This window comes from Nestor notabilis, unplaced genomic scaffold (genome assembly GCF_000696875.1).
Source record: "Nestor notabilis isolate BGI_N333 unplaced genomic scaffold, ASM69687v1 scaffold9992, whole genome shotgun sequence".
Lineage (NCBI taxonomy): Eukaryota > Metazoa > Chordata > Aves > Psittaciformes > Psittacidae > Nestor > Nestor notabilis.
In genome coordinates, this window is record NW_009918714.1 from 24,652 (window position 1) to 52,275 (window position 27,624).

Here is a 27,624-nt window from a genome sequence, read left to right on the forward strand (position 1 = left end):
CAAGCCATAATCTTTTCAAGGTGTTGCTCTACAGCTTGTTTCTACAGCTATAATTGCAAGAGGAAGGGATGCTGAAGTGATAGTCAAAACAATGCTTTTATAAGAAAGATCAGCCATTTTCAATACCATGGTCCTTATTGGAGTTGTAATATGTATTAATCATATATTAATATATATTAATGAATACTAATGAACATTAATCATTAATACTTTAGCTCCATTTGCTGTTGCTACAAAAGGGAATGACAATTTAAACTACCACTTCTGGAATACGTGGCTGGCGTGCACAGCTTTGCTCTGAACACCACTTCCAGTGAAAAATTAATCCATCTAGACACAATGGCTACACATTTTGCCATATCTTTATTGCACTTTTACCACGTTGCAAACAATTCCACAAAAATGCTGCAAAAGTAAGCCTAGAGCTGCTGAAAGCAGCTTTTTACCCATATATGTATATATTTACACAAAACTATCAAAAGCAAAGTTGAAAAGTAGCAGCTCAGCTATGATAGTCTAGAAAGATAAAAGCTGCCAACTCCTTATGGACAAATAGTACAACTTGTCATTTTACATCACTTTGTAAAACCAACATTCAAGTATTCCTGTCAATGCACAATTAGTGAAATTCCCTTCTGGTAACCACTGTATTTATTATTATTATTATTATTTTTTCCTTTAAAAGGTCCTAGTGCCTTAACCCTTTAAATGCTGAGTAGCTGGAGAAAACAAAAAGCATTCAATTCAAATAAGATACAGTGGATTAGAGCACTTAAAGGGTTAACACAAAATACTAAGTGGACTGTTACCACAAATAAATTGTGAGTCACAAAAGTATGCCGTCCCTCTTAGTTAAATTTGGTAGGTAGGTCTGGGGTTTCATAGATATACCATATATAAATACAAAATATTAAGTAAAGGCCTCCTTTCTATACAAAAAAGGACAGGAGGTGTTTTGCTATCAGACTGTTACCTGTCAATGATCTGAGTATTTTCTGAATCTTTCCATAATCTCTCTTTAGGAACTAATGAAAAGCATCACATTAGACTTATTTTTCTTAATGAACTAATCCTTTGCAGAGTCTACGCTTTACCTACTTTGGGAACAATTATATCTCATTTCTGAATTCACTGAATTCACAAAATGGCATACACAGTCTTTTGCAAGACTTTTTTTTTCTTTTTCCTCTTTGAATCTTCTTCACTTGGCTGGTAAAAACGTAGTCTTGCCATTTCACTACCTCTCAGTCGTAACAGTGTTAACATCAGTGTTAAAGTCATTTTCAACCACATTGCCATAACCATCCTTTTCTATACAGTCACTAACAGCCTTGAGGACAATACGCAGCCGCCTGTCCATTGCCTCCAAGTGAGGCTGGTAGAGAATGGGAGCTATTTTATCTTTTAGTAAAGATTCCTTCATCAAGAGACTGAGTTTGTATTCCTCCTTGGCTAACAACTGTAATCGCAGATAGGTAGACTTCCTTATTCTAAGAGAAAAAGGAGAAAAAAAATGCAAATTAGTATTTTCATCACTATTGATCCTGACATGGATAAAAGGCTTATAGTCAGCATTGCAGTAATAGTGTAAAAACCTTATTATGTGATCTGAAATGATGAGAACCAGGCACTGACATAGTCCTAATGAGCAGCTGGCATTGTCGCCCAGTCAGTGATCTTTGGGAGCCTTTTGAGGTGGAGAGGTTTTGGAACACAGCTCTACAGCCAAGTGCAGACAGCATTCTTGTTCCTCGGCTGGGTATGGCACCAACTGGATCCAGTACAGCATTCACAAGATCATGTCCATTTTGGCAATGACACATAACACACGTGGCATTGAGCTGGGGTACGTGAGATGGCAACGGGGGATCCTGCTAGCTCACCCTGTAGAGACACCCAGAGTCCCTGCAGACACACAGCTCACCCTGTGTCCTAGTTGTGCTAAGCTTAAACTCTAATGTCACCTGTCCTGTCTGAAATCCTGGCCATGAGCACTGAGGAAAGCTGTTGTGAAGTACTTGAACAAGCTGGACTAAGCATTGCCACTTGGGTTCCATAGGACATGTATTTTGTCTTAAAACCTCTCTTATAGCACCTCACAGTCATGCTCCTGCAAGGTCCTGATCTCAACAAAGCACTTAACCTGTTAGTGTCAACACTCAGGGCCAGCTTGGGACAGGGTCCCTGGGCCGGATCATCTCTGCCTCTCCATGGTATGCAATGAAAGATTCACTTGAACATTTCAGTCCTATTAATGGGAACAATTGTATAAAATGGGAAACAGCTCCAGAGATGAGGCATACCTGCAGCACTGGTTTAAAGGCACCAATATAGAAAGTTCATCATGGGAATATTTTCCAAACCTATTCAAAGATAAGAGCAAGAACATGACAAAGGCTGTTTTAAAGACATTTTCCCTCCCAGAAAGATTATTAAAGGTATTTACCCTCTTCCATTATCTAAGTGGATAATAAATGTGTCATTTCCAAACTTCTCAAAGGTTTCATAGTGATGTCGATCCATGTTACCTATGGAATAAAGAGAAAAAAAAGACCTTTCTCAGTTTGGCTTGCTGCCGAGCCTGCAGCTCAGGGCAATACAAAAGCCATGGTTCAGCAAGAAGCCCAGCACTCCATAAACACGATGGCTCTGTAGGGCAGAGAAAGCAACGGATCTACTGGACTCATTTGCTTCTACTGTGGAAACCCCCAAGTGTTTGATAGTGGAAGATGGGCTGTTATGCCTCTGGAAGCTTTTCAAGCTCTCTGTAGCTTTTACACTTAAGCTCTCAAGGACTTATCAGAAGATGTAGCCAACCTTCTCACCTTCCACCAACCCCTCCTAGGGTATGCCAAGGAAATCCCTCTTCAAGTACGATGGCATCTCAACTGTTTGAGGAGCCTGGTCATCCGTGAGGTGGCCATGTCCTAAGCCAGCGGAGCTCCATTAGTGAAAATGAGCCCTGCTGCTCTGGCTCTGGGTCAGTATGGTGTGGAAAGCAGCCATGGTACATGTACCAGGCGTGAGGCTTACCTTAGGGAGGGGAAAATGCATCCTTCAAGCAGGGATGTTAATCCATATGACCTTGCTAATATTGTATTAAACTTTTTGAACCACATCTAAACATCCTGTTTTTCCTCTAATAAGAACTTTGTCCGAAGTTCTGGCTGCCTGGAAAGCCAAAACAATATTATGGTTCTAACATATGGATCAGGATGCTACTACGGTGGTAGAGCTGAACAGCTCTCTTTGGGCACCCATGATAGGCAGACAGAAGATTTGCTTTTTAAGGTCAATGTGCAGAGTACTGGTGCCAAGTTATGAATGGTGGGGGTCTTGAAACACTTAGAGATGCCGCATATGGCTCCTGAGCTGTGATCTGGCCTCTCCTGCTGCAGCCTATTGCAGAAATCACAGTAGTAGCAATGGCTGAGGATACATCCATGCTGGCATGTGTCCAAGGATCAAGTATGTATGTTGGCATCTTACAGGTTATATTAGCTGCAGCAGAACGGGTTGCGTATTAAAATATCCTGGTGTTAACCACTGAGTAGGTTAGGTCACTATTACCTGCTTGTTAATAATATATTTTATTCCAAGCAGGTTACATAAACAGGAAAAAAACCTTCCTGACACATACCAGAGTTGCCTTTGTGACAAAGCAACACCTCTTGTATTTTTTTTCCCTTCTGACAGTTTATAAAGCAAGCAGCAGTGAATACTACTGCAGGCTGAAAACAATATACCAATAATGAACAGGCTTTCCATATTCATCCAGGAGCTATACACTACAATGGTAAAGCACTCACTAAAGCAAACTGCAAAGCCCTTAACTGTTGTGAAGAAGACTAGCCTGACCTACCTTCATCATCACTCTGCATTTTGGAACATCTCTGTTCCTTTAATCTGCACTGATGGGAATACATAACCATGTAAATCTGCATTTTCTCATAATCACCTAGAACAGCACATACAGTAAATGCAGCTTCAACCATGCTTTAGCAAACTGCTGAGCTATGCAGAGCGCTGTAGGAAGAAATAGTTCTTATTCTAATTAAATGTTGCATTTAGTTTTTTTAAGAGATGAAACATACCCATTAGGAAATCAAAAACTGTCATATCCATTATATCCAGAATTCTGGTCCCACTGTCATACGGGGGTGTTTGTTTAACCTCTTCACAGTAATCTGGATCAACTTCCCATCTGGAAAAGCCAATATTTTGATATTTTATGTGACATACAAAGCTTACTGAGTATTAAAAAAAAATGTTATTTTGCAAACATCTACTTGTATCATATTCAATTGAGGGCAGGGTCAAGTAGAAGTAGCAAATTTTTAAGGCTGCTTCCAGTAATGCAGGCAACTGACAAAGATTGTGACTGATGAAAAAGGAAGAAAATCACAAGACTGAAAACTATCTGGCTAATAGCTTCAAGATTTAGGAGACCAGCTGCACCATCAGTCATATGATGAAAACATCTGAGACTTCTTTAGGGCTGCTGATAGCAGTGAATCTTTCTCCCTCTGACAGGAGTTAGGCAGGTCCTGTTGCATCCTGTCAAAGCCACTGGTGGTATCTGTCCCATGAGGGAATTCTGCCATTGAAGGTCCTTTCAGGTTCAGGAGTATAAGCTGGAGCTGCTTGTGAGTCTAAGTACTCTCTCCCTTTCCAGCAGCTGGACCCGGAAAAGAAATGCAGGTGCTCTCCTAAGCCTCAGTGCTTTAGATCAGGCAAGGGCAGGAACTGCAGCACTGTTTCATCTCCCTGTTGCCCTTTGCAGCTGGCAAACGCTTTGCTCCCCACTACTCACTCTGCTTTCTTGCGCTTGTGGTAGGAACGTCTCCAAGGGTTTCTCCAGGTTTTCCTTTTAGCTAAAGACAAATCAGGTAGGAAAGCAGCCAAAGACCCTTCGATTTGATCTGGTTTTCCACACAGGGCATGCTCTGTTGAGCAGTAGTAGGAGCATTCCCCATAGAAGCAGATGTTGTTGGCTGGCAAATAAAAGAAAAGAGTTTTAAAACCTACTCTTAAATTACTCTTCAAGAATTCATAAAAGCACTGATGTTTGTAGGAGCAGAAATAAATCTCAGACCCAAAACCCCATTACCACACATAGTTTTCTTCCACTGAAACCACTAGGAAGACATTCATTTCAGTGGCTGGGATCACACCCTATGTTGAGCTCTGACTGTTTCCAGTCTATTTATATTCCAAAAAAATGAATTTAAGGGTTTGGTTTTTTTTTTATCCTTTCCCTTCTCCTTTCATTTTCCCAGACTGATACATCCTCTGGGAATATTTCTTACACCAGGCTCGAACCCCAAATCCCACAGCTGAATAAGTGGCACGTGCCCAAAATTAAGTCACCTTTCAAAACGTTGGCTCCTTTAGAACAGACAACAACGTTTCATTCATTTACTTGCTGGTATGAGAAGAACTGGCAGTTTTACTAAGGAGAATTATTTACCATGAAGGCTCACATGGGGATGTGTGTGGAAGGTGGAAATAGCACAGATGTAATTCTGTCAGCACACATCCCAAACACAAATTTCTGCCTCCTCACATCACGTTACTCCAACAACCACACAAAAAGAACTTGCAGCAGCTTTTGGAGCATGCGTTACTTTGAAACCTCCCCAAAGCTGCCACCACGTATTTCTGTACCAACAGGAACAGCCACTTCTTTACAAGAACCCCCTTCCCATGTGAATTCACTGGTGGTGGGAGAGATCAGCTCATCCCCCAACCCCAGCGCTGGTCTATGAACAAGAATAGGAACACACCGCTGATCTTGTCAGTGTGCTCCAACTCTTTTGGCATTGCTTTATGCACATAAAATGTCATTAGAGGAAGACTGTGTCCTTTCCTTATGGTTATGCATGAAGCTGAGAAGTCACATTGCTTCCCAATTCCCCACAAGGCCTCTAAATTCAAATACTGCTTCTGAGCTGATCTCCCTTTGGGCAGGCTCTGTGTAAATGAGGCAGGAAGGGCTGGTGAATTTTCTGCCTGCCACAGGAGACCCCATGGCTTGGATAGGTAAGCTGGTGAGTTTTCATCACAGTAATGCCCTGCAGCACATCACTCTGTACATCATTGTACAGTCCAGACCTGACCTATGGCCAGCAAAGCGCCTGGTAGAGATGGTACGCTGCTGGTTGGCAGAACAAGGGAGACAATAAGTCAAGAGGACAGGGAGCAAGCGTGCCCCCAGTGCTCTGGAGATGACAGAAGGGAAGGAGAAACACAGCAAAGAGCTGCAACTGGGGAAGGAGGAGCACGAGAACACAGAAGAACCATAAGGTCTTGTGAAGTTTTTGATTATATTAATTAGCTGCATTATCTAGGACTGACTGCATAGAATTACTATAATTGGACTGTAAGACTGATGTGTTACTCCTTGACAGTTTATCTCAGCTCTTCATTTCCAAGCCTCTATTGATGGCTATCAGATTTGTTCATTAAGCTGTGATTGCTTTACTGTGGAGACAGCCTTTTCAAATCCCTTTGCTGTGACTAGCTCGTAAGGACCACCCATCTATCTGTGCTCGGGAACAATTCCAACCCAAACTGTATATTTACATTCACAGGGTTGGCTCATACCAGTTAAATATATCCTGACTCAGTCCAGAAATATTTACCCTGTGGTCAAAAACCTTGTTGACAATTACTAAAAGAAAAGTATTTCAGGAAAGAAAATGAAGAACAGAAATTACAAAAGGAAGGAAGGGAGCACTCAGCATGACTGTACTTCTATTTTGTAATTTAAAGTGGTTTAGTATGCAGAATCATAGAATCATAGAATATCCTTTCTTAAAAGTTCCTTTAAAAGCTTTTCATTACATACAAGGCATACTTAGTCCCTTAACATTTAAATAAAAGAACAGTAGCTTGAAGACTTCCCATGAGCTAAGAAGTGACCATGTCCTTGGCTACTTCCTGTGAATCCCCCAGCACAAGTCTTGTTGCTGCTCATCACATGATACATGTATTAATGTCTTAAGAGAAACTCCACTCATTTTTCCTTTTAAGCCACTCAGTAATACATATCTCTGAAGTGAGGTTTTGAGAACTTTTTACAAATTTCATGAGGGAAAAAAGCAATCACAGTTAGGGAAACTTGGGCTGGAAAAGACTCTGGAGGCCTCTGGTCCAACCTACAGCTTCAGGACAGCTTCTCCAGGTTAAAAACCACCTGAAACCCTCAGTTTTAACTTGTACACCAGAGGCACTGGCTCCAGGACCATCTCAGTGACTCTTCTTCAGACTCGCTCATTTTAAAACCAAGTGTAAAGTCAACATCTAGACAAATCAAACGTAATGCAAGCCCTGGGCGCGCTGCCCTCCACTTCATAACCTCTCATAGGTTTCCTTTTCAAAAATGCTATCGCAGCATGGACTTGGCACAGCTTTTGTAGGACTAACACAGGTGCCTCAACTTCTCCTTTGATCATCCTGGCAAAACCAGGAGGGCTTCAAGTCTCCTCTGAACCTCTTCCATAATTTGTGATGAAAGTGAAGAGTTCTCCAAGCACTGTGGGCAGCAGTGCCAGCTGCAGATGGCCTGCAAATGGGAGGATCATACTGGGCCTTCAGGAAGGTTGAGGTATTCTCAGCCAAAACTATCTGTGATTTATACTCTTAGAAGAAATTATTACAGACGAAACATTTCAAGGGGTGCCAAGCTGCCACAAGGGATGATTTACAAGGAATCACATACAAATGCTGCTTGCTGCAGGTTAGCACTAAGAGTCAGGAGATACAGAGATGCCTTATTTCTCCAGGAGTCTGGTATGTTGGTGGGAAGGGCTCTATCCTGCGCTGCAGCGAGGGTTTATGCTTCCACTGAATTGAAGCTGCTTGTGCTTCAGTTCAGCTGTGTCAGCATCACCCGCTCATCTGTGGAGGGAGGGAACCCACACAGATTCATCTTCATCGCCTGAGACAATTTCTCTTCCCAGGTTTCTATGACCTGGCTTCCACCTGGCAGCTTGAAGCCAGTGCTGGGTTATCTGTCACTGTAACCAGCAATGCCCCTCGTGTGCTATCGCAGCCTCTGCTGCTCACTATGTAAATCTGACCTTTCAAAAAAAGAATTATATTAAACACAGCATTTTGCACAGTGGGAAGATAAATACTGTGTTTAATAGTTTGCTTCTGAATTTAACTTAATGAACAACGAAGCCCTGCTCCATATTGTCAACGGAAGTAACTGGGACTAATCGTTTGACAGTAATCACACACTTGTATCCAGATAAATCCTCAGGAAGGCCCGGGGGCTATGGCAGTGATGGCATTTCCTTCTGCAGTGACAGAGCCAGCACGTGTGCTGCCTGCACCATGCCATTCATCCCTGCTCCTGCTGGGCTCCTCCAGCTATTGATTTTCCCACAGAGCCCCCATTGCCTGTAATGGGAGTCCAGTCCTTCAAGCAATGGCAGAATGTGTCCTGTCATTAAGACAGCAAACATGCTGTAAAAACACAAATGTATTTTTTGGTGAGAAGTTACTTTCAATGGCAAAGCTTTTTCTGCCAGCTGTTATGCTCCCTGTGGGCCCAGACCTGTGATACTTACTCTCCACTGCTCCCATCTGATTTCTTGGGCTAGTGAAGGTGAAAGGACGTTGTATCTCAAGTTTCTATTAAAGAAACTAATTGCTTTGATTGATACAGAATAGGCATCTTGATATGTCTATCCTAGTTCTTCTATAGCAGCAAGTACAGAAGTAGCCTGAATTCTTGGGGGAAACATTCGTTTTTAAGGTTTCTCAAAAAAATAATAAAAAAAAAGGTACCAAATATAGAAAAGCACAGTTCTCATTTAAGACTTCAAGGTGCGGTAGCAAGTCTCTTTGAAACCTAAGTAGGTGACCCACATTCTGCACAGCAGGCTGAGGGTGAAATTACAGCTAGAGACACAAGCCCAGTGCTGCACCAGCAAACCCACGCTGAGAGCAGGGTTTGGCCTTTCCAAGGCAAAAATAAGAGGGAAAGGGGAAATAAGTTCTATTGGAGTGTGGTCTTTCTCCTCCCGTTAAAATTGCCTAGCCTGTATGTTCTTCTCTCACCCGATAGAGGTGCTTCTGTACAGATCCCTCTCCCTAAGTACACCTGCAAAAGAATCAACAACCACCAGGAATTTGTGTTCCTGCAGAGTGGGTAGAAACAGCAACAGAAGCAGCGTTGGCAAACCAGAAAGGGAGGGATGTTCATACATGCTGAAATGTGCAAATTTGCAGCATGCAAACTCCTGCTTCATTAAAAATGAAACTATTTCCCAAAGCACTAGAGAGGCAAGAGAATCCCAAGCAGTGTTTCAAATGTCTGATTTTCATTATGTGAGGATGAACGGACGCAATTCATAATGAAATCCATGCAAAAATCATGGTCTGGTGATCGAAACTCCAACTAATTAGAACAATTAAAAACCAGAGTGCCTGTGTACTCATCTGCACATTTTCTGTGCATCATCCTGATAGCTGAACAATGATTCTTCTCAGGAAGAAAAGGAACAAGTGGGGAAACCTTAAAGCAAATTGCTTGGCAGAGCAATTATTTTATTGAGATTTGCATGACTGTTAATAGAGGACACTTAGCAAGCCTGTGCAACTGGAGTACTGGAAAGAGTCCTGAATATTTACTAAAACAATGCATGAAAAGATCTTTCTTTTACCTGCTCGTAACAGGTAATTCAGAATTGCTATTGTTTGCTGAGAGGGAAAAAAAGTCCATAATCCCTTGGAATTGGTTAATATGAACAAAAACATAGTGCTTACTAGCTGTGTAACATTGATTTCTTTAAGCTGCTGCCTCAATTACTTCCAAAACGAAGGCTGACATGATTAATATGTCTCTTTTTTTCCTAGCAAATTACCATTCATTTGTAAAAGTAGCAGGGCTACTGCAGTCTGCCCTGCTGCAAAGGATGTAAGATTAATTTAAATAATTACTGACCTAATTCCATTTCTCATGTTTAGTCCAAACTGCCTGGAAGTGCACTTTTCTGCAATCTGCTTTCTCTCTGATTGCAGCCTAATGCATCAACTGACCTGACTGCTTGCAGCCATTTCCACTTTCCAGTGGAAGAAGCGATGCTGCTTTACAGCATGTTTTGAAGCTACAACTGCCTGCAGCTTCCTGGCCCTGATTTCTATTCCGAATGGGACAAGTGAGACGGCCCAGGTGTGGAAATTCAGTGAGGTTTCTTCCAACATGTTGCCGTGATGGTCCAGGGAGTAACGCAGTGAACTGATGAGCATCATCAATATTTACCTTCCCAGGGTTTCCACTGCAAGCAGTGGTCTCCCAGCCCAATGGGAAGAGCTTTCTATAAATCCATTATATGTGGTGCTCATCTAATTTCAAGAAATGTATATGAGTGCATGGAGAGGGATGCATTGCCAGCAGGCCCCATGTGCCCCATGACCGTTAATTGTCATTGAGCACCTCTGGGGATGGAGATGCAGAGACATAGACACCTGAAAGAATCCCAGAGGGATCCCACCCGCAAATCCCAGAGGGGCCTTGATAACTTAATGTGGGTGCACAGTAGTTCTATGTCACATCTCAATTTCTCAGCTTTGTAACCAGTTCTTCCCTCAAAACCAACTGAATTTGCTGTCCCTTATATGCCAGACTGAACAAGTCAGCCCCTTCCAGTTTTTCCCCAGCTCCCTGATCCCTCTCCATCCTCACCTTCCCAGGCCACAGGGCTCATCCTAGTACCTTCCTCTTCCCTTTTCTACTCTCAATCTGCTGCTTGAGCTGCCTGCTAGGTTTATGAATTTGTTTCTAAATGCTTGATTTAGGAACCTTATTACTTCTTCATTAAGCATTAATTAATGCCCGCCTTTTAAGGTCAGTATGAAATACAAGACAGAGGTTGGGCATATGTTAATGAGAATCTGACTAATTAAACTAGGGACTTGTAAAGAAGAACTTTGACAAGTAACCAACATGATTTAAACAGAGTATATTGATTTAGGAAATGTAAAATTGAAAGAAAAATTAATTGCTTAAGTGTTCTATTCTCCAGAAAAGCCTGATTCGTAGCTAATCAAATATTTTAATTGAATTTATCTGAGGCCTCTAAATAAATTTGAATAAAGGATTATGCTTGGATCATCCCCTGGATGTCTGGAATTTCATAATTACAAGATAAAGATCTTCATCCAAACCGGCAGCCTTAACTCTGCATTGCTCTGGCTGCTGTAAGCTGTTCAGTACTTGAGTACAGTTTTGTACTTCTCAGAAATCATTCAACATTACCCCTAAGCCTTGATATATAACCTGGGAAGACTAAAAAGCAAGCAAACCTACTAATCCATGTCCTTCTTACTTGCTAAAACAGAAATAAAGTGGCTTATATTTCAAATGAGCCAACGTACCCTGTGTGCATAAAGTTACAAGATTTTTTTTGCCTTGTTTTGTGTGTGATTGTTTGCCTACAAAAACCCAAGCAAATGCCTTCGTCACATACTGTCACCACAACTGTACATGTAAAATTGGAGCACTCATAACACAGGGTAAGATGAAGCCTTTTGTAATTATGTAATGTATTTTACAAGTGAAGTCACTGGAATAAATAACTGCCTGCTCAACTGTGTCCTGCACAGCTGAACATCATACAAAGCTAAAAGCAACAGCCATAATAATGACTTTATTGGTGATCACAAAAGTGTGATAAACATTTTAAGAGTGAAACCTCTGCAATGACAGGGCTCTGGTTTCTAGCTAACAGCAATAAATTATAGTTACATCAGGAGAAACTGTAATTAAGTCTTTGGACCTTGTCTTAGGGATCTGGGATAAATAGCTTCTGGCCAATCACGCACAGTGTGAGGGAGAGATCTTCAGAGATTTCTGCTCCAGATTGCCCATTACACAAGTCACAGCCTGAGTTCAGCAAAGCACATTTGCACACAGCTGAAATAATATGAGTTAAACTCACTGGAACAGAGCTACATGCTTAAAATTGAACGCTTCCCTATATATGCTTTCTCTAAGAAGATACTTCAGCATGTGTTTTTGTGCCTTAACTCAGACCCTTAATTTCTGCATCTCTGCATCCCAGCTGCTCAACAGAAATTGTATTACTTTCTCCCATCTTTTGCCCATCTTTACCTATTCCAGTTGCATACTCTGGTGAGCAGGGCATGGTTTTACCCTGTGTTTGTAAAATCCCCACCTTGTGGAGCTACATCCTTGGCTGGGACTACCAGGTGTTGGGAAAGAATGAAGAGTAACAGAGAGTGGTGTTGGTTCCTGGGGTCAGCCCTCAAAACAAGAATGAGAACTGGAAACAATTCAGGTCATTCCTACTCTGGCTTCTACCCAGTGGAGAATTTGAGCTGGAAGCAGGATATGTTACACATTTATTTGCTTGGCGTTTTTTTTCAAACTCCTGTTGTAATAAAAACTGAAGTACATGACTCTGAGAAAATTAGGTTTTGGTCCTCCAGTCAAAACCAAGAAATAAATGCATCTGACCAACAGAAGTGATGGATCACACTGCAGTAGAAAAAAAGTTCAAATAACTAATGGGCTAAGTAATAAGGTTTGGGGTAAACTGAGAGTAACAGAAGAAATTGCTTTAGAAATTGCTCTACATAAAACATTTGTTGAATACATTGCTTTTGTGAACATAAAAGCCTGTCTCTCTGGATAATTTGTCAAGGGGAAAAGGCATTCAATTCAAAACAATAAAGTCTTCTTTGTAGGCTGTGTCTCCACATTTATTTTTATTCAAAGGTCTAGAAGACAGTTCTATTAGAAATATCTGAGCAATTAAGTAATCTACAGATCGTTCCCTTAAGTACGTGTTCAGCGGGATAGAAAGAATACAGTGTTATTTTGAAGACTACCTGGTGAGATGAAAAATGTTCTCCACAGCTTCTTGTCACGAGTAACATCTCGTATTTCTCTCGTCATGTTAACCAGTCTGCCTGCAACTGGTGGCACGCGACGGAAATCCAGGATCCTGGAAGAGAAAGAAAACAGACAGTTTATGTAAAGGATTAAACTATAATGATAGTGATAGTTTTTAGGAAGGCTCATTACACTCTGAAGGCACATTTATCTGTGGTCTTCAAGGAGTAAAAAGCCCATCAGCTTTAAACTAGATAATCCTTTGTATAATATATTACAAAATATGTCCTGAATACGGTTAGCTCTGACTTGCCTACGTAGTATGGGGAAGATGCAAAACACAGAAGAGTATGAGGACGCATTGTTCCATGAAAAAGATGAAGATACATAAAATTCCAAAAATAACAGACAGTAGAAACTTATTTTTGACTTTATGCTACTTCGGGATTGTTATAACATGCACTTTGCTCACCATTTTTTAAGTAAGTGACTTGAGGAATGGGATTTCAGCCTCTTTCTTCCATAAACACCATCTAATAGTATTTTTTTTTCATGACAGTCTTAGTATTTGTTTGATTTATTTGCTTCTGCTTCTCTCTGTTTTAATACCCTTATACCAACCTAAAAAATCTTCCTGAGACTAGAGATTTTCCTGCTGGCAAAGGCTGGGTGAAGAGCCTTTCTCTACCCCAAACTTCCCTGCCTTACTAGAAGATCAAAAACTCCCTACAAAGCATTGGTATTAGATACAGTAAAAGAGCAAAGTCCCTATGAAAAGCTTCACCATAGGTGGTATTTTTATGTCCACTGCCTGCTGGTAAGATTTTCTACATTGGGTAGCAACTGCTTTTTCTGCTTAGTGTGGGGATGTTTAACATTCCTTCCTGTAGGAACTTCGTTAATGTTTTTTTTTTTCTACAGCACCATCTGCTTAAAATGGCAATATAAAATATTAAGCAGAAGGGATCAACACCAAGGTCGACAACAATGAAATATGGAAGACCCTTGAAGAATCAGACCAGGATGGCTCTTAATGGCAAATCTACCCTGAGCCACCTGCTGATAGGTTTCCTTACCCTAACCATCAACCCAGAAGGCAGCAATACTACCCCTCAGATAATTTGTGGCCCCAAAGCTTCAAGCTTTCAAAAGGGTATTTCTTGGCACTTCAGGGTGTGAAAGATGCTTCAGTTCTAACTCAGCCTGTGAAATGCCATACTCTTAATGCTTCATCACTAATTATTAATTCCCACTCCTAATCCACGCAGGCTGAGGGGCTGCAGTGTCTCGGCAGTCTTGGGGTATCCACTATATCCTGCGCTACCTCTGCCCAAGGAGACATTTTCAGCTAACAGGAGCACGGGATGACTACCATTGCCCTCTACGTCCCACTGTCGTGTGGCCTGTTCCTGATATGGGACAGCCCCAGCTTTTTGCTGTGAAACCAGACCTCCCTCCCTATCTCAATCATTCCTCTCTGAATACTCACACCATTCCCCATGTCTTGCTTGGATTTGTACGCCCTGGAGCTAAATGGGGTGAGCCAGGCTCCCTTCACACTTATGTGACATATTCCCCAGGAGACGGGTCCTCTTCAAGATCACAGGGGAAATTAATTTCTCAGCTTCCCTTCAGTATAATTTCTCTTTCTTTTTGAGAACTACTTATTGCCAGGTTTCTCATTCCCAAAGCAAGTCACACTTCCTAATTATTAATCTACCCTTTCATCAACTGCCATTTCATTTATTCATGGCATTTGCCCACCTTTGTTTCATTTTCCCCTCTTTTAAAAGTAGTTCACTTACAGGGCTGGCCAAGTGCAGAAACCTATCACAGTATTTCCACTTTTTCTTTCAATGCAAACCCGTTTTACTTGCCTGTCCAAATGAAATGCTGCTATTTCTGCATTATGTCTTTCATAGTCTGAGAAATAAAAAAAGTCTGGTGGGGTTTCTTGTTCTCTGGTTTGTCTGCAAAGAAAAACAAGTAAAGTGTTTTAATGAAGGGTTAGCATTTCTAAGGAGCAGTACTCAGTCATCAGCATGTTATTCAGGAGTTCAGTATTGTTTGCTTAGTGGAAGGCCTTTAAATACTTCATACGTGCATTATTTGCCATGTAGCTTTTATTTTATCCTCTTTTTTAAACTACTGTAACAAAAAATAGGAATTCAAGACTTGTGCACACAGGCTGCAGTCACAAACCTATTCCTCAAGCAAGACTCTTAGCTGTATTTAAGAAGACCTGCTTTATCACTCTCAAACATTTCATCAGTGATAGCGGTGAAGACAATGTCATTTCATTAAATTATCATTAACTGTAATTATGAAATTTCCAAAAGTAATAACATTTTTCTTTCATCTTTGGCAGCCATGCAGCTCTTACCTAAAATATGACTCTCCCTTTGTATTAGGAGAGCCAAAGTGACATGTTTTTCTCATTTCAGAAGAAATGGGATCATTGCAGTTTGACGGCCATGACACATGTCATGTTTCGAAGAATATTAACAAGACCATGCTCCAGAGAGGATGCAGAATTTGTTGTTTCTTCAGTTTGAGAACCAATAAAATATGCCATTCTGATGGAAATAGGAAGGCTAAGGCTACAATACTGAACTCAATGGAAAATAGAAAGCTCTGCATAACAGAGGAGCAAATCTGTCCCACTTCAGGCAATTTCCAGTTCTGATGGCTTTTGAATGGAGCACAACTGAGGAAGTTGACCAGTACCATGTCTGCACCCCACCTCAACCTGCATCGTTCCCTGTTTTGAAATCTTAAATGGGAGATAAGCTCTGCAAAGCTGTTCTGCAGAGCATCTGCAAGGGAGGACAGTTCCCTACAAGAGGAAAACGAAGCACTTTCTCATTCCCCACAGTCACAGGTGGCCAGCTGACAGCTTGTGCGTCACCCATGCTATACACTTAAAATACAGAAATTAAAAGAGCTTCTGCACCAAACCTTGTTGCATGGAAGGCTTTGGGCTTGTTCAGAGCTTGCTGGTTCAGAGCCCAAACCTTCGGAGAATTTTCTGTAAGTCCTATTTATGGGGCTTGTTGGGAACCCAAAGCTGTGTCCACTCACCACCATGACTACCAGGACTGGTATCTGCCCAACAGCCCCCCTGTATCCACATTGCTGGAGGAACTGGATAAGTCTTGTATGTTTTGGCTATATGAAGACTTCGCTATGCAACCATCAGGGTTTGAAAGGCTGACATCCTTTCTCAGACATTCTTCTTTATATTAGTATGTTGGCAAGGTATTCTATCTCACCCTAAATGATGAACAAGTGCCATCATAGAAACAACATCAAGGTACTTGATTCGCATCCAATGTAATTCAAGGTCAGAGGGGCCTCCAACACCCTAGTGATGCTCTAGCCAAAACAGCACTGACCACTGTCATAGTAGTGGTCACAGAGGTGGCCAACACTTGGCAGAAGTCCCACTAGGATTCTGCTGTGGCTGCAAAGGGTTCACAAGGAGACAAGCTAAAAGTGAGCCTAGCATAAAATAAAAATATTTTGATATTTTGCTTTGTCTTCATAATAAATGCAAAAACAGAAGGAGCACACCAATAAAGAGGAACACGGGAGAGACAGAAACCTACAACACATTACACAATGCACCATGCAACCAAGACAAGAGCTAGGAGAGCTGCAACCTTGTCATGAATATTCCCTTCAAAAATGAAGAAACAAGCCCTGAATATAAATTCAAAGGAAAATCTTAACATATTTCTGTTGGGCAGAAAATTACACATTTGTATGTAACTTCCCTCCTCTCCAGATTTTAAAATATTCAATTATTGAACATATCAAAGAGAGAAAGATTCATCCCAAGCTTTTGCAAACTTTATGCATATCAGCACAGCTAGTAAATTGCAGAAAATACTAACGATTAGTTAATCAATGCCATCTGCTTTTTATCTCCCAAAGACTTTAACCAAATCACGCTGTTCCTTCACAAGAAAATCTTGCTCCAGAAAATCAGACTTAAATAAGGGCTAGATCTCAGTCTTGCAAGCACAGCTGTATCCCCAGCCCAGCTCCTTTGAGCTGCAAACTTGACATGCTGGGCAGCCAGTACATCACCTCCAGGATAGTCCGGTCTCTCTAATTTCACTTTTCTATTTCATCCCTGCCACCCGCGGCAATGGCCAAAGATTTTATTCATTTGGGAGCAAGTACAGCTGTCCTGCAGGCTTACACTTGTTTGGACATATTTCTCTCCCGTCATAATGTATTATTAAGTCATAGCACACTCTCCTAGAAAACCATGAACTTGATTGTCCTAAAACCATGAGAAATGAACACCAGATCCACAGTGCAATCCAGACAATGGAAACTGCAGTATTTTTGGAACCTGACTATACACCATGAAACAGACTCCCAAGTTTCTTTGGTGCTTCAGGTGTTTGCCTTTACTTATCCAGTCCCTATGGTCGATACTCATGGCAAACCAGTATGGTACCCACTTTTCCATGTCTTGGAAATACTGGGTTATTTTGAATGTAGTCGGGAAGGAAGATATATCAAACTTCCAAACTGCTCTACATTCTTTATGTTGCTTTGCAAACCTCTGCAGAACTAAGATGTAGCAGACTCAAACACAAAATCTCCTGAAATATTCTTGAAAAACCCTTTCTGCTGACTTATTCCACATACATGGAACAGGAACCTTGTTGCTTGGATCTGACTTTAGGTGGTAAGAGTTTTATCAAAACATATATTTATTGTTAACTGATGTCTGCAACAGCACCTAAAGAGATTCGTTGGTAATTCCTCAGCCACGGTAAGCTGCTATACCACCAGCAAACACTAACACGTGTGATGATTACAGCCCTAAGGTACACACTGAATTAAAAAAGCCACATGAGCCTAACACAGCTTTGACTCAATGGAATCAATGGATTGTTATGAGAATGCCTTTAACAGTGTTAAAAGAGCACCTACATCATAATCTGTATTTTTTACTTTATCCAAATATGTTTATACATGATGTTATTTCATCCATGTTAAAAAAGTTGCTATATTTACTGTGTGCAATCTAATCAATGCATTGCCTGGTTTGGTGCAAATTCTTCTAATGATCTATTCTGATGCATATGTATAGACAGGTGGAAGACCAAATTCTGCTCTCAGCAACGTGGATGTACAGTCAGCATGTCCTATCAGTTAATCCAGCTTTAGATCATGGTAAATGGTCCTTAGTCTCTAAGTGACATGCTGGGAAAGGGGCATGCACTTTGAGTCCCTTCCAGGTCAAGTAAAGCATCTTATAAAACAACACTGGATGTGATTCATCCCACAGCATGTTTCAAATCAGCATTGCATTTTAAAGGGGAAACTTCACCCTCAGGTTATTTTGGTTTTACTACCTGATGGCTATTGAAGGTTATTTTCTAATAAAATGCCATTCATAATGAAGTATTTGAGCAAACGGACCAATATACTGAACCCCTGCAGAAGTGTATGCTTCTGAGGGACAATAAATGAAAGCAATGGTCAAGAGCTCCTCAGTGCCAGCAATAACATCTCACAATGTGCAGGACACAGGTTCTGCACAGGTTGCAGACAGTGGGAGAGGCTGGCAGTGGCTCTTATTTTGCAAACAGTCGGAATCTGGTGATCTTTTCTTTGGAGAAAGATTTGGCAGATATTTATAATGGCAGGCTGGGAAGCTCTGAAGGAGAGACAGATGGAGGTCTGTTGATACTGCACACAGTTAAAAATTGCACAGTTGCACCAGACCAATTACAGCATGAGGAAAAGACAAATAAGTACGGTAACACTAGTAGAGGAGAAATAAGAACTATGGGGAAATCAAACCCCTTAAAAATTTCCCCACTATGGCACAACTCAGAGAAAACACAGGAAGTAAAGAATTATTTTAAACAGGATATACACACGTTTGCATTGACACAAGATGAGATGCAACTGTGATCTTATGTTGTGGCTACAAAAGCGACTCATGCTTACAAGTAGAAGAAATAAAGCTACTCTGATAAATAAACAGTCATGAATAAATCTGGTGAGTCAGCTCCATTCTAGCTATGGTTGGGACATGTTTTGGTGTTCAGTAGTATGTGGATAAACCAACGCGGTGATTTGCATGTAGATGTAATTGCAAAGCCTCAAGCTTTTCTTAAATGTTTCTGTAAACATTTTTTTTTTCCCAATTACTTGATCACCCAAAGGCAACATTAATAATTTATTGGGGTTTAGTCTGCTTTGGGGTTTTTTTTCTGCCATTTATGAACCTTATCACCAGGATGAGACTGCGGGCTCTTCAGAAAACACCATTATGGAAACTAAACCTTTAACATAAATCTATATTTAGTTTCCAGGATCACTTGCATACACCTGCCTAAATTACCAGGATGAATACCCACCAGGGCCATGTATTACTCGAAAGAATCCTGCCTTACTGCCAGACTTCCTCTGCTCCAGAGGGGTCCTATTATCTGTACAGCAGCCAAAAAGCTAGAAAATAGGGCAAACAGCCCAATCTGAGTGAAGTGTTATCCTGACAGACACATGCTGTCTTCCTATGCTGCAATCCAGAGACATTTCAGAGACACCTTTTGTGTCAAACATGGGTACCTTAACTAATGAACGGATGTACTGCTGATTTGAAAACAGCTCCTTTTAAATAGGTTGTGCTCCTGTTCTGACACGTAATCAGGGGAATCAGCCACAGGGATTAGGGATGATTATGGATCACAACAACAAGCTTTTTCTGCATTAGGGTTTGCTTGGGTTAGACAATTTTGCAGGCGGCGACCCTGACACTGTCTGGCCAGGGAAATTTGGCAGCAGAAAAATCACTAAGAGACATAACAATGAGGAATGGTAATTACATTGGCAGGGACAGGACCAACATTGATAAGAATGTAATGTGGCTACCAGAACAGGTAACTGGAGATTACCTGAGTCTACCCACAGCTATAGGTTGTTATTCTTCTCCTTTGAAAGCAGCTTTCCTTTCTTCCCATGGAGTATTTAAGGTGTTTAAATACCTGTCCTGGAGCTGAACTGCAGACTTAACAGTTAATGTTAGTGTTACCTAAATGCTAAAGTTCAGTTAATACAAGACTAAAAGGCTGTCACTCAGTAGTGGGCTGCTGTTTCATTTACTCTGTGGGGACTTGGGAACTTCTCACATTTGGAAGCACCATGATAGAACTTTGTAGGCAGCCCCTTGCTCTGGCAAACAACTGAAGCACAGATGCTGCATCAACTCTGGAGAGCCTTTCTTTGAACACAGACAGGCATGAAATCTCCCCAGCCCTCGCCTATGAACTTCTTCTTTGTACTGTTGGAAAACTCAGACTGAAAGTCCAGTGTCTGCTTGCAAGATTTTCTGCTCCCCCACAACACTTACGTCAAGTTGGATTGTGCAGCAGAGGGATCTAGAATGCCCTGAGATAATCTAAAGCTTATTATTCTAAGTGAAGGAGGCAGCCCGTGGAAAATAAAACAATGTCTCTGAGGCAGCTGCAGTCTTTAGGAGGGTGCTTAGATTTTGCATGCAGAGCTGTATCATCCAGGAAGGCTTTCTATGAGTTTGCCACCAGCTAGAGCAGGTGGAAAAAAATGCCACTGAATTTTATAGTATGTTTTAGTGGCTTAGTAAGTCCTTAGGAAGATAAATGATATTGCTAATGCAGCTACAACTACAGTAGCAAGGATATCTGGTGCCTATTTCTGACTCCATAAGGAGTCTTGGCAGCTGATGGGTTTGGCTTTATCAAAGCATTCTGCTACAAAGAGCACTCCCAGGAACGATACGAGCTGTTTACAAGAGCAGAAGACAGGCCAGCAAATGAGCGGCCAATCCACGAATGCAAAGACATGCAATTTAAGTGGTACAGAAAGGATGTTTGGCCTGTTTCATCGCTATCATTGAAATGACAATATGTGCCTCTGCAGGATATTCCGGCTTCTCCCATTTAAGTAGCAGTTCTGCAGCTAGAAAAAATGAGAGACTATTTACAGTGGCAAAAGACAGAAATTCACACGGGGATGTGATAGCAATAGGAATAATTAGCAAACCGCCAAAAGGATAAATACCAAGATCATGCTGTTGCATGCCAGCCCCAGAGTGCTCTTCTCCCGAGCAGACGAAGAGAGCTTGACAACAGCACATGCTCAAGGACCAGTTAGCTTAATATAAATCATAAACTTCTGATGAAGAGAATGACAATAAGCTTCCAAGAGAGCATTTTTATATATAAGCATCGTGTTACCCGGCACAGGAGGATAGTGAGGGGAAGAGGGAGAGAAAATCCACAGGGAAGCAGTTTATTAAGGTGGTTTTCTTTCCATTTAGGAGTCAAAGAAAAAAAGGCGCAGGAGGTCACCTAACCCATTCCCTGGCCCCAGGGCAAGATCAGCTAGACCTAAACTGTTCTTGACAGATGCTGTTATAATGTGATCTTCAAAATGTCCTTCACAATCCCATGGCTACAGACTTCTCCTCCTTGTCCTCACGTGCTGGCCTTACTCTTCTGCTAATCTCCAGTCTCACCTTTCCTCCTCACTCCATGACCAAGGCAAAACCATGACCGTAAGACCTTCTGCAGTTGATCTGAGTGCCTTTCTGAGGAAGGAATAGATGCAATAGACATGCCAGAACAACTGACTCCCATTCCTGAAATGAGCATCTCCAAGCCAAGACCTGGGAATTAAGCCTTAATACCTTTTCTTCAGCTCAGAGGCCCCTTCTTTACTATGGACAATTCATTTATTTTTAGTTCATTAAAAACCCAACCAACCCAAAGTTTTGAAAGCCTAATTTAGGCTTTCCCCTTAAAATCAGCACTGCTTTGAGAAGACAATGAAACAAGCTCTGATTTCTGTACGTAGATTAGGGCATTTGTGAAAAGGTTGTGCAAAACCTTTTTTTTTTGTCCTTTTTTTTTGTCCCTTGCTCAGAGGAGCAACAGGGAAAGGTTCCTGCCATCTCACACACAGATGCATATGTGTGTGTATGTGTGTGTGTATGTGTGTGTATATATATATATTTAAAACCAGATTTTCACCTGAGCAAAATTTGAGTTACCACTCCTGACTACAAAAGCAGATATGACATGAAGGGATGAATAATCAGGGTAACTAATATGCTCCAAGAATATGAAATATTCATTTTATTCTGCACTAAAATATAAAAAATAATAATGAAACCAGACATCTTCCTCCTCTTTGGGGTTTTTCTGTTCCTTCTAGTGATCTGGATTTGGTATTAGTTTTGCAAAATGTACCCTCTCTATACCGTTGCCTTCACTGACACTATGCTGACAGTAAAGTCAAGGCATAATCTCACCAATCATCATTTCATTGTCTACCAGCACAGAAGAATAGCTCTTTTTTCCATTCACTCTTTTGTACTTTCAGATACATAAGACATGAAGAGAATCTCTGATCAGCACAAACCACATAAAGAGTTTGATCAACTGGGAAAATTTCCTTCAGCAATTCAGAATATTACTTCCAGCTCTGCCCAGTAAGTAGCTGCCTGTCACCATAGGAAAAACAAATGGGAAAAAAATATGAGTGCAAGCACATTTGTCAGGATGTCTTCCTCACCCGTGCTTTTCAGCATGACAGTCAGCAGTCCCCTTCCTGCTCCCAGGGAGCATGGCTAAAGAGAGGGGGTCCCTGTGCTGGGGACTGCACTCTCAGCCTGGTCAGATCTCAGATTCACAGTTGTTTATGGGTATTACTATTATTATTGTTATTTAGAAGCTGGCTGAGAAGAAAGCAAAATTAAATGCTCTTACAAAGCAGGTAAGCCAAACAAAACCAGAGAGATAGCTAAGCTCCAGTGCTACCAAACTCTAGACTGATGTATGCAGGTGCACTTAATGCATAATCCAACACTTATAACAATATCTCATACCGCCTGCTGTGGAACTGGACACGGTGTGAGCAGACAAGTAGGATCATTCTTCATAGCTTTCTCCCACACCCCGCAGACATCTCAAATTTAAGAGGCAGACACAGTGTTAGAAAGCATGCAAGTTTAAAATACTTCAGTTAAGATGAGTTTTTCCAACACTATGGGATAAGGGCTGATTGTGGTTATTACCAAAATGCTGGGATAAGTGCAATAAAGATGCTTTTCACAGCCACTTCTGTAAGCCATGTACAGAGCTGCTTCTGTTGTAAGTAATGACACGCACGGCTGCTTTTTGGCCAGTAGTGGGGATTGAAGTGCGTATTTCCAAAATTAGAAACTCAGGTCTTCATACCTTGATTTAAAGAAGCCTACGCTCTGCACAGGGCGCTTGGTGGGAGGTATATAATCCATACTGTGTATGCTGATTATGCAAGAGGCAGCACACGCATGCAGAAATTGCAGGTGTGCAAAGGTGTGGGTCTTGCTACAAATTCATTGTCTCCCTTTTTTGAGATGCTGGTGGGAAGAGGGGATGTGGGACTAAGAACAGATGAGCACCGATGCCATGGCTGGCTAAGTGGCAGTGCCTCTTGGCTAGAAATGTTCTTCTATCATCCAGAAAAAGCAGGGCTTGTACACAAACACAAATGAGTCAGTGTATGGAGAGAAAGGCAAGCTCTGGGAAGCTCCTGTCAGTAATTTAGTTTGCAGGTAAAAGAATTCTTAACCCAGAAATAAGGTTTGGTTCATCTTTGAGATAGATAGAAACCTGACTTGACACAAAGGAATTAAAAAATTAAGAGGTACTTGACATCACAGCAAAGGAGTTCCCAGTGCCAGTGTTAACATGGTTAATGCTGCTGCCACAGCAAAGAGAAAAAAGCCTCATAGCAATTAAATAAGCAGGAGACCTCATTAATGAGGTGCTACAGTGATATTTTCTTTAAGTTATATTAATTAAGAAACTGTATCACTATCAGTATTTTCTGCCCCTGTATGGCTAGGATTCCTTTGCGCTCTTAAAAAGTGGCGTGAGCATTTATGCCATGCCAAGCCCATGATATCTGTCATCTTTCCCCTTGATTTATCCCTTTGAGGCTCTATTGTACATCGTCTGCTAGCCATAAATTGCAAACATGAAAAATAATACAGCTACAAAGACTATTTCTGAAAAGCAGGCAGTGCAAACAGTTCCCAGGTACCTTCAGCCTTTCCTCAGGAAGAAGACTGCAGAATATTTTCTACAGAGGTTCTTCAATATATAATATTTGTAGAGCTCTGAGAGTGCAAGAAGAAAAATATGTGTAAAATTAGAAGTCTGAAGCATTTCTTCAGCCCCGAGAATGTTATTTAATATGTCTGGGGTCATTAACGGTAGGGATTTAACGGAACAATAACATTAAACATATTAGAAGCACAGCAGAGGTCAAATTTCTTTCAGCTTGCTGGATTTTTTCTTCTCCCCAAACATGATATATCTGCCATTGAAATTCCAGAGTTCACAATAGGTTCCAGCTCAAAATAGACTGGAAAAAGTAATTACTGTGAATCTGATACATAACTTCTTCCTTTTTATTCATAAGTTTCCTTGCCATCATTACAAGAACTGTGAACGCAAGTAAGCTTGTCCTCAAAATCTCCCAAGAAGCAGGAAAATATTAGCCCCGTTTTTCAGCAAAAGCTGCAAAACATGGAGCTATTAAGGATTCATCTCTGCCCTGAGCAAAGCGCTCTAGCCTCATTAAGCACATGCTTAACTTTGGGCACACATATAGCCAGTGAACTATGTGTGTCCTTGACAGTCAAGCACAGACTTAATACTTCCTTGGAGCTCTTCTGCGCTCAGCACTTTGCAAGAACAAGCCAGTGATAAGTACCAGATCCCTGCAGCAAGCTCTAGCTGCTCACCCCGTCCACTTCCAGACTCACAGTTGTTTTTTTCCTCTTCACCCATCACAACTACTTCAGGGAAAAGAAGTGTCACCCTGCCAACAGTAACAGTCAGTTTGGCCATGGGCTTCACTAGATCCCAGATGTCATGTTTCAGGTTGACTCTGAGGTTTGCAGGCCCTATGTGTGCTCAAGACCCTGTACCCACAAAAAGCACTGCACCTCCTCTAAACAAGAAAATGCTTTTCTTACATCTACTGTCAGATTAGCCAGAAATAAGACTCAAATCCTGGCTTTCAATGTGTCTTCTGCCCCACACAGGGAAATAAAAAGAGGTCTAGGAAAGCTCAGACAACTTTTACGAGCTCTTGTGTTCCGGAAACACCATGTGAGCTGTGCCAGGTACAGGAACGGGCTGAAGGGCCACAAGCAGTATGTATGAGCAATAGACTTTACGTTTTCCTCTCCAGCTCAAGTGGAAGAAGTTGCTTGGACTGAATATTGACACAACCACAAGCACCACAGTGCTTGCACTCTGTATTCAGCCCATTTGGTACAGGCTCCCTCTTTCAGTTTGAAATGTTTGCAGTTCTTAAGATCAAACAATAAGGATAAAACCTAATATAATCACAGCTCTCTATTAGCCATACAATGAGGCTGTCATTTTATGGTAGCTTGGAAGAATAAATAAAAAGATGCTGAGGTTCCAGTGAAAAATCCTTTAAAATTTCATTGTTTTCTGTCATGGGTGACCTGTATGTCTGCATTTGCATAGGGGAGCTCCACTTTCCCAAGGACCCCAAAGGACTAACCATGCTAACTTACGGAATGCTCCTTCCTCCCTTCCCCACCTACCCATGCAGAAGTCAAACACTTCGGGGTTTTTATTTGCAATTTGCCATTCGAGAGCTACTGGATACTGAATTGCACTGGAGTTAACCAAGTTAAGTACCCAAGATTTTGCAGATAAATAATTACTGTCAAAATCATTAATAGGACAGAGCCTACATGGTGTGTATGTGTAGACCAATACATAAAAAAAGGCATGAAATTATCATTTATACAGTGAGCTGCTTTTATCAGCTACAGATCTTAAAGTCTGGATGCTGTTCTCACATCCAGCACAAAATGAGAAACAGGGGATCAGAACAACAAAGCTTCTTGTGCAATTTCCTCCTGCAAACCCCAGATCCAGCAGGCAGCTCAGCCCAAGACACTACACATCAACCCTCCACCACGGGTGCCACACGCACAAGGATGTGCTGGTGCCCAGTCCTTCTGCTGGCCAGAGGGGAAGAACTGCAAGTTTTGCTTTTCAAGCTTGTTTTAATCCCAAATTCTGAGAATCTTCCATAATTATGCCACTGAGGACAGCAGGCATGTGGTTACTGCGAGATAATCACTCCCCAGGGCTGAGTGTTTCTAATTCCTCAGAGGTGTGATTTCCCAATAAAGCACACCCACCCCTGAACTCACCTTACCGCTGCTATTAACATTCCTTAATGCATGGCAAAGGGTGATGTGCCTCTCTGAGCTGGAAAGGAGGTGTAATTGCCTGTTTCAGACTACTTTGTGGTTACAAAAGAAATGGGAATTGCTTTGATATGGTGTGGTATTTCATTGCTCTAATAAAGCAAACTATGTAACCTCTTCTTTATTTATTTTATTTTCACTCATGTCTCATTACCGCTCCTGTCAGCAAGCACAGTCTCAGTGAAGGGTGTCTAACTTACTCTTTGCCCTAAGCTCGTTCTGCAGTTCATAGATAAACCTCCATTTTTCCATGTGCTTTCTTCCCAACCAGAATTTTGCCTGAAGAGAGAATACAGAACAACATTTGTTGCTCACCATTCCCCCACTGGCACTGGCCCCATCCCACTGCCAACATCAGTGGTTGGCAACACATCTCTGAAGCCGATTTCCCCTGACCAATGCGTCCCATGTGAGTTACTTCCATCTGGATTGTTGGGAATGTGCTGACATCACCACTTTGCCATTTTCAGCATTTCTCAGGTAGTTACTTTCTGACCAGCGGCTGCCAAGGTGATTTACAAGTTCAAATACTCCAGGGTGCTCCTAAACCTCTCCAGTATTTGAGAATAGAGTTTCTCAGCCTCAGAGGATGCCATAACTTTTCAAGAAGAAAGACTCCATGGACCATCTTAGTATTAACCCAAATGTTCCACTCCCTGGCTAAATTTGAATTAACTAACTGTAGCTTTCTCAACCTTGGTTGCTCATTCATTGCATAAGAATGTACTGGGTTGGGAGCCCTTTTTTGTAGCCATTTCACAGATTAACCATGATGCTTTACAAAACTAAAAACCTTTGCTTTCCCTCTAAACTTCTCCTCTTCCAGGCTGGAAACCCCCTCTGCTAATCCATGCTTTATATTAAGGGGACCACGAGTCACAAATTACACTGGAAATTACACATCAGGGTCCTTTTAGCTTGCAAACGTCTGGATAAAGGGTGGGTTAAGGCTCCACAGACCACAGGGAGTCACTTTATTACTCCAGGGGAAAATCAAGCTGTATTAGCATCTCTTCCCTCTTCTGCATCTTCACAGAGAAGGAGGATTTTAACCTCCCGGCCTCCACATGGCCCCACTGCTGCAAGAGCAGTCCCTGCTCTCCTCAGAGCATTATCCCTCTCCTCCTTTAATCCTATGTAGAGACACAGGATTTTAGCAAAAAGGTTCTGAAGAGCAACACTTAAAAAGATAGTAGATACAGGACTTTAAAAGGGCTCAATATTGGCCTAACCTGCTTCTCTTAAGTTAACAAAAGGACCTATTGAAATCTCTGAAAAATATCCCATATGAAAAAATAAACAGCAGAAGGATGTTAGGGGAACTGCTCCATTGCACTACAAGGGAAGAAAGACTTGCTGGCTTGGCTGCTCAGGGCGGTTGCTGTTTTATATAAACATCTCCCATCAAGTGCAATGCGTTCAGTGAACT

General features: G+C 41.5%; 1 protein-coding gene across 1 annotated transcript in view; it reads right to left on the reverse strand.

The window, feature by feature from the left end:
* Positions 1-1,170: 1,170 nt before the first annotated feature.
* The window catches only part of FAM20C (family with sequence similarity 20, member C), a gene marked incomplete at its 5' end in the record, with an annotated part of 57,524 nt that continues 31,070 nt past the window's right edge, over positions 1,171-27,624 (reverse strand). The window contains 7 exons of the mRNA XM_010009866.1: positions 1,171-1,490; positions 2,304-2,363; positions 2,447-2,528; positions 4,095-4,204; positions 4,814-4,994; positions 12,868-12,983; positions 14,749-14,841. Of these exons, the coding sequence (XP_010008168.1) occupies positions 1,238-1,490; positions 2,304-2,363; positions 2,447-2,528; positions 4,095-4,204; positions 4,814-4,994; positions 12,868-12,983; positions 14,749-14,841 (895 nt within the window). The remainder of the gene's footprint in view (positions 1,491-2,303; positions 2,364-2,446; positions 2,529-4,094; positions 4,205-4,813; positions 4,995-12,867; positions 12,984-14,748; positions 14,842-27,624) is intronic.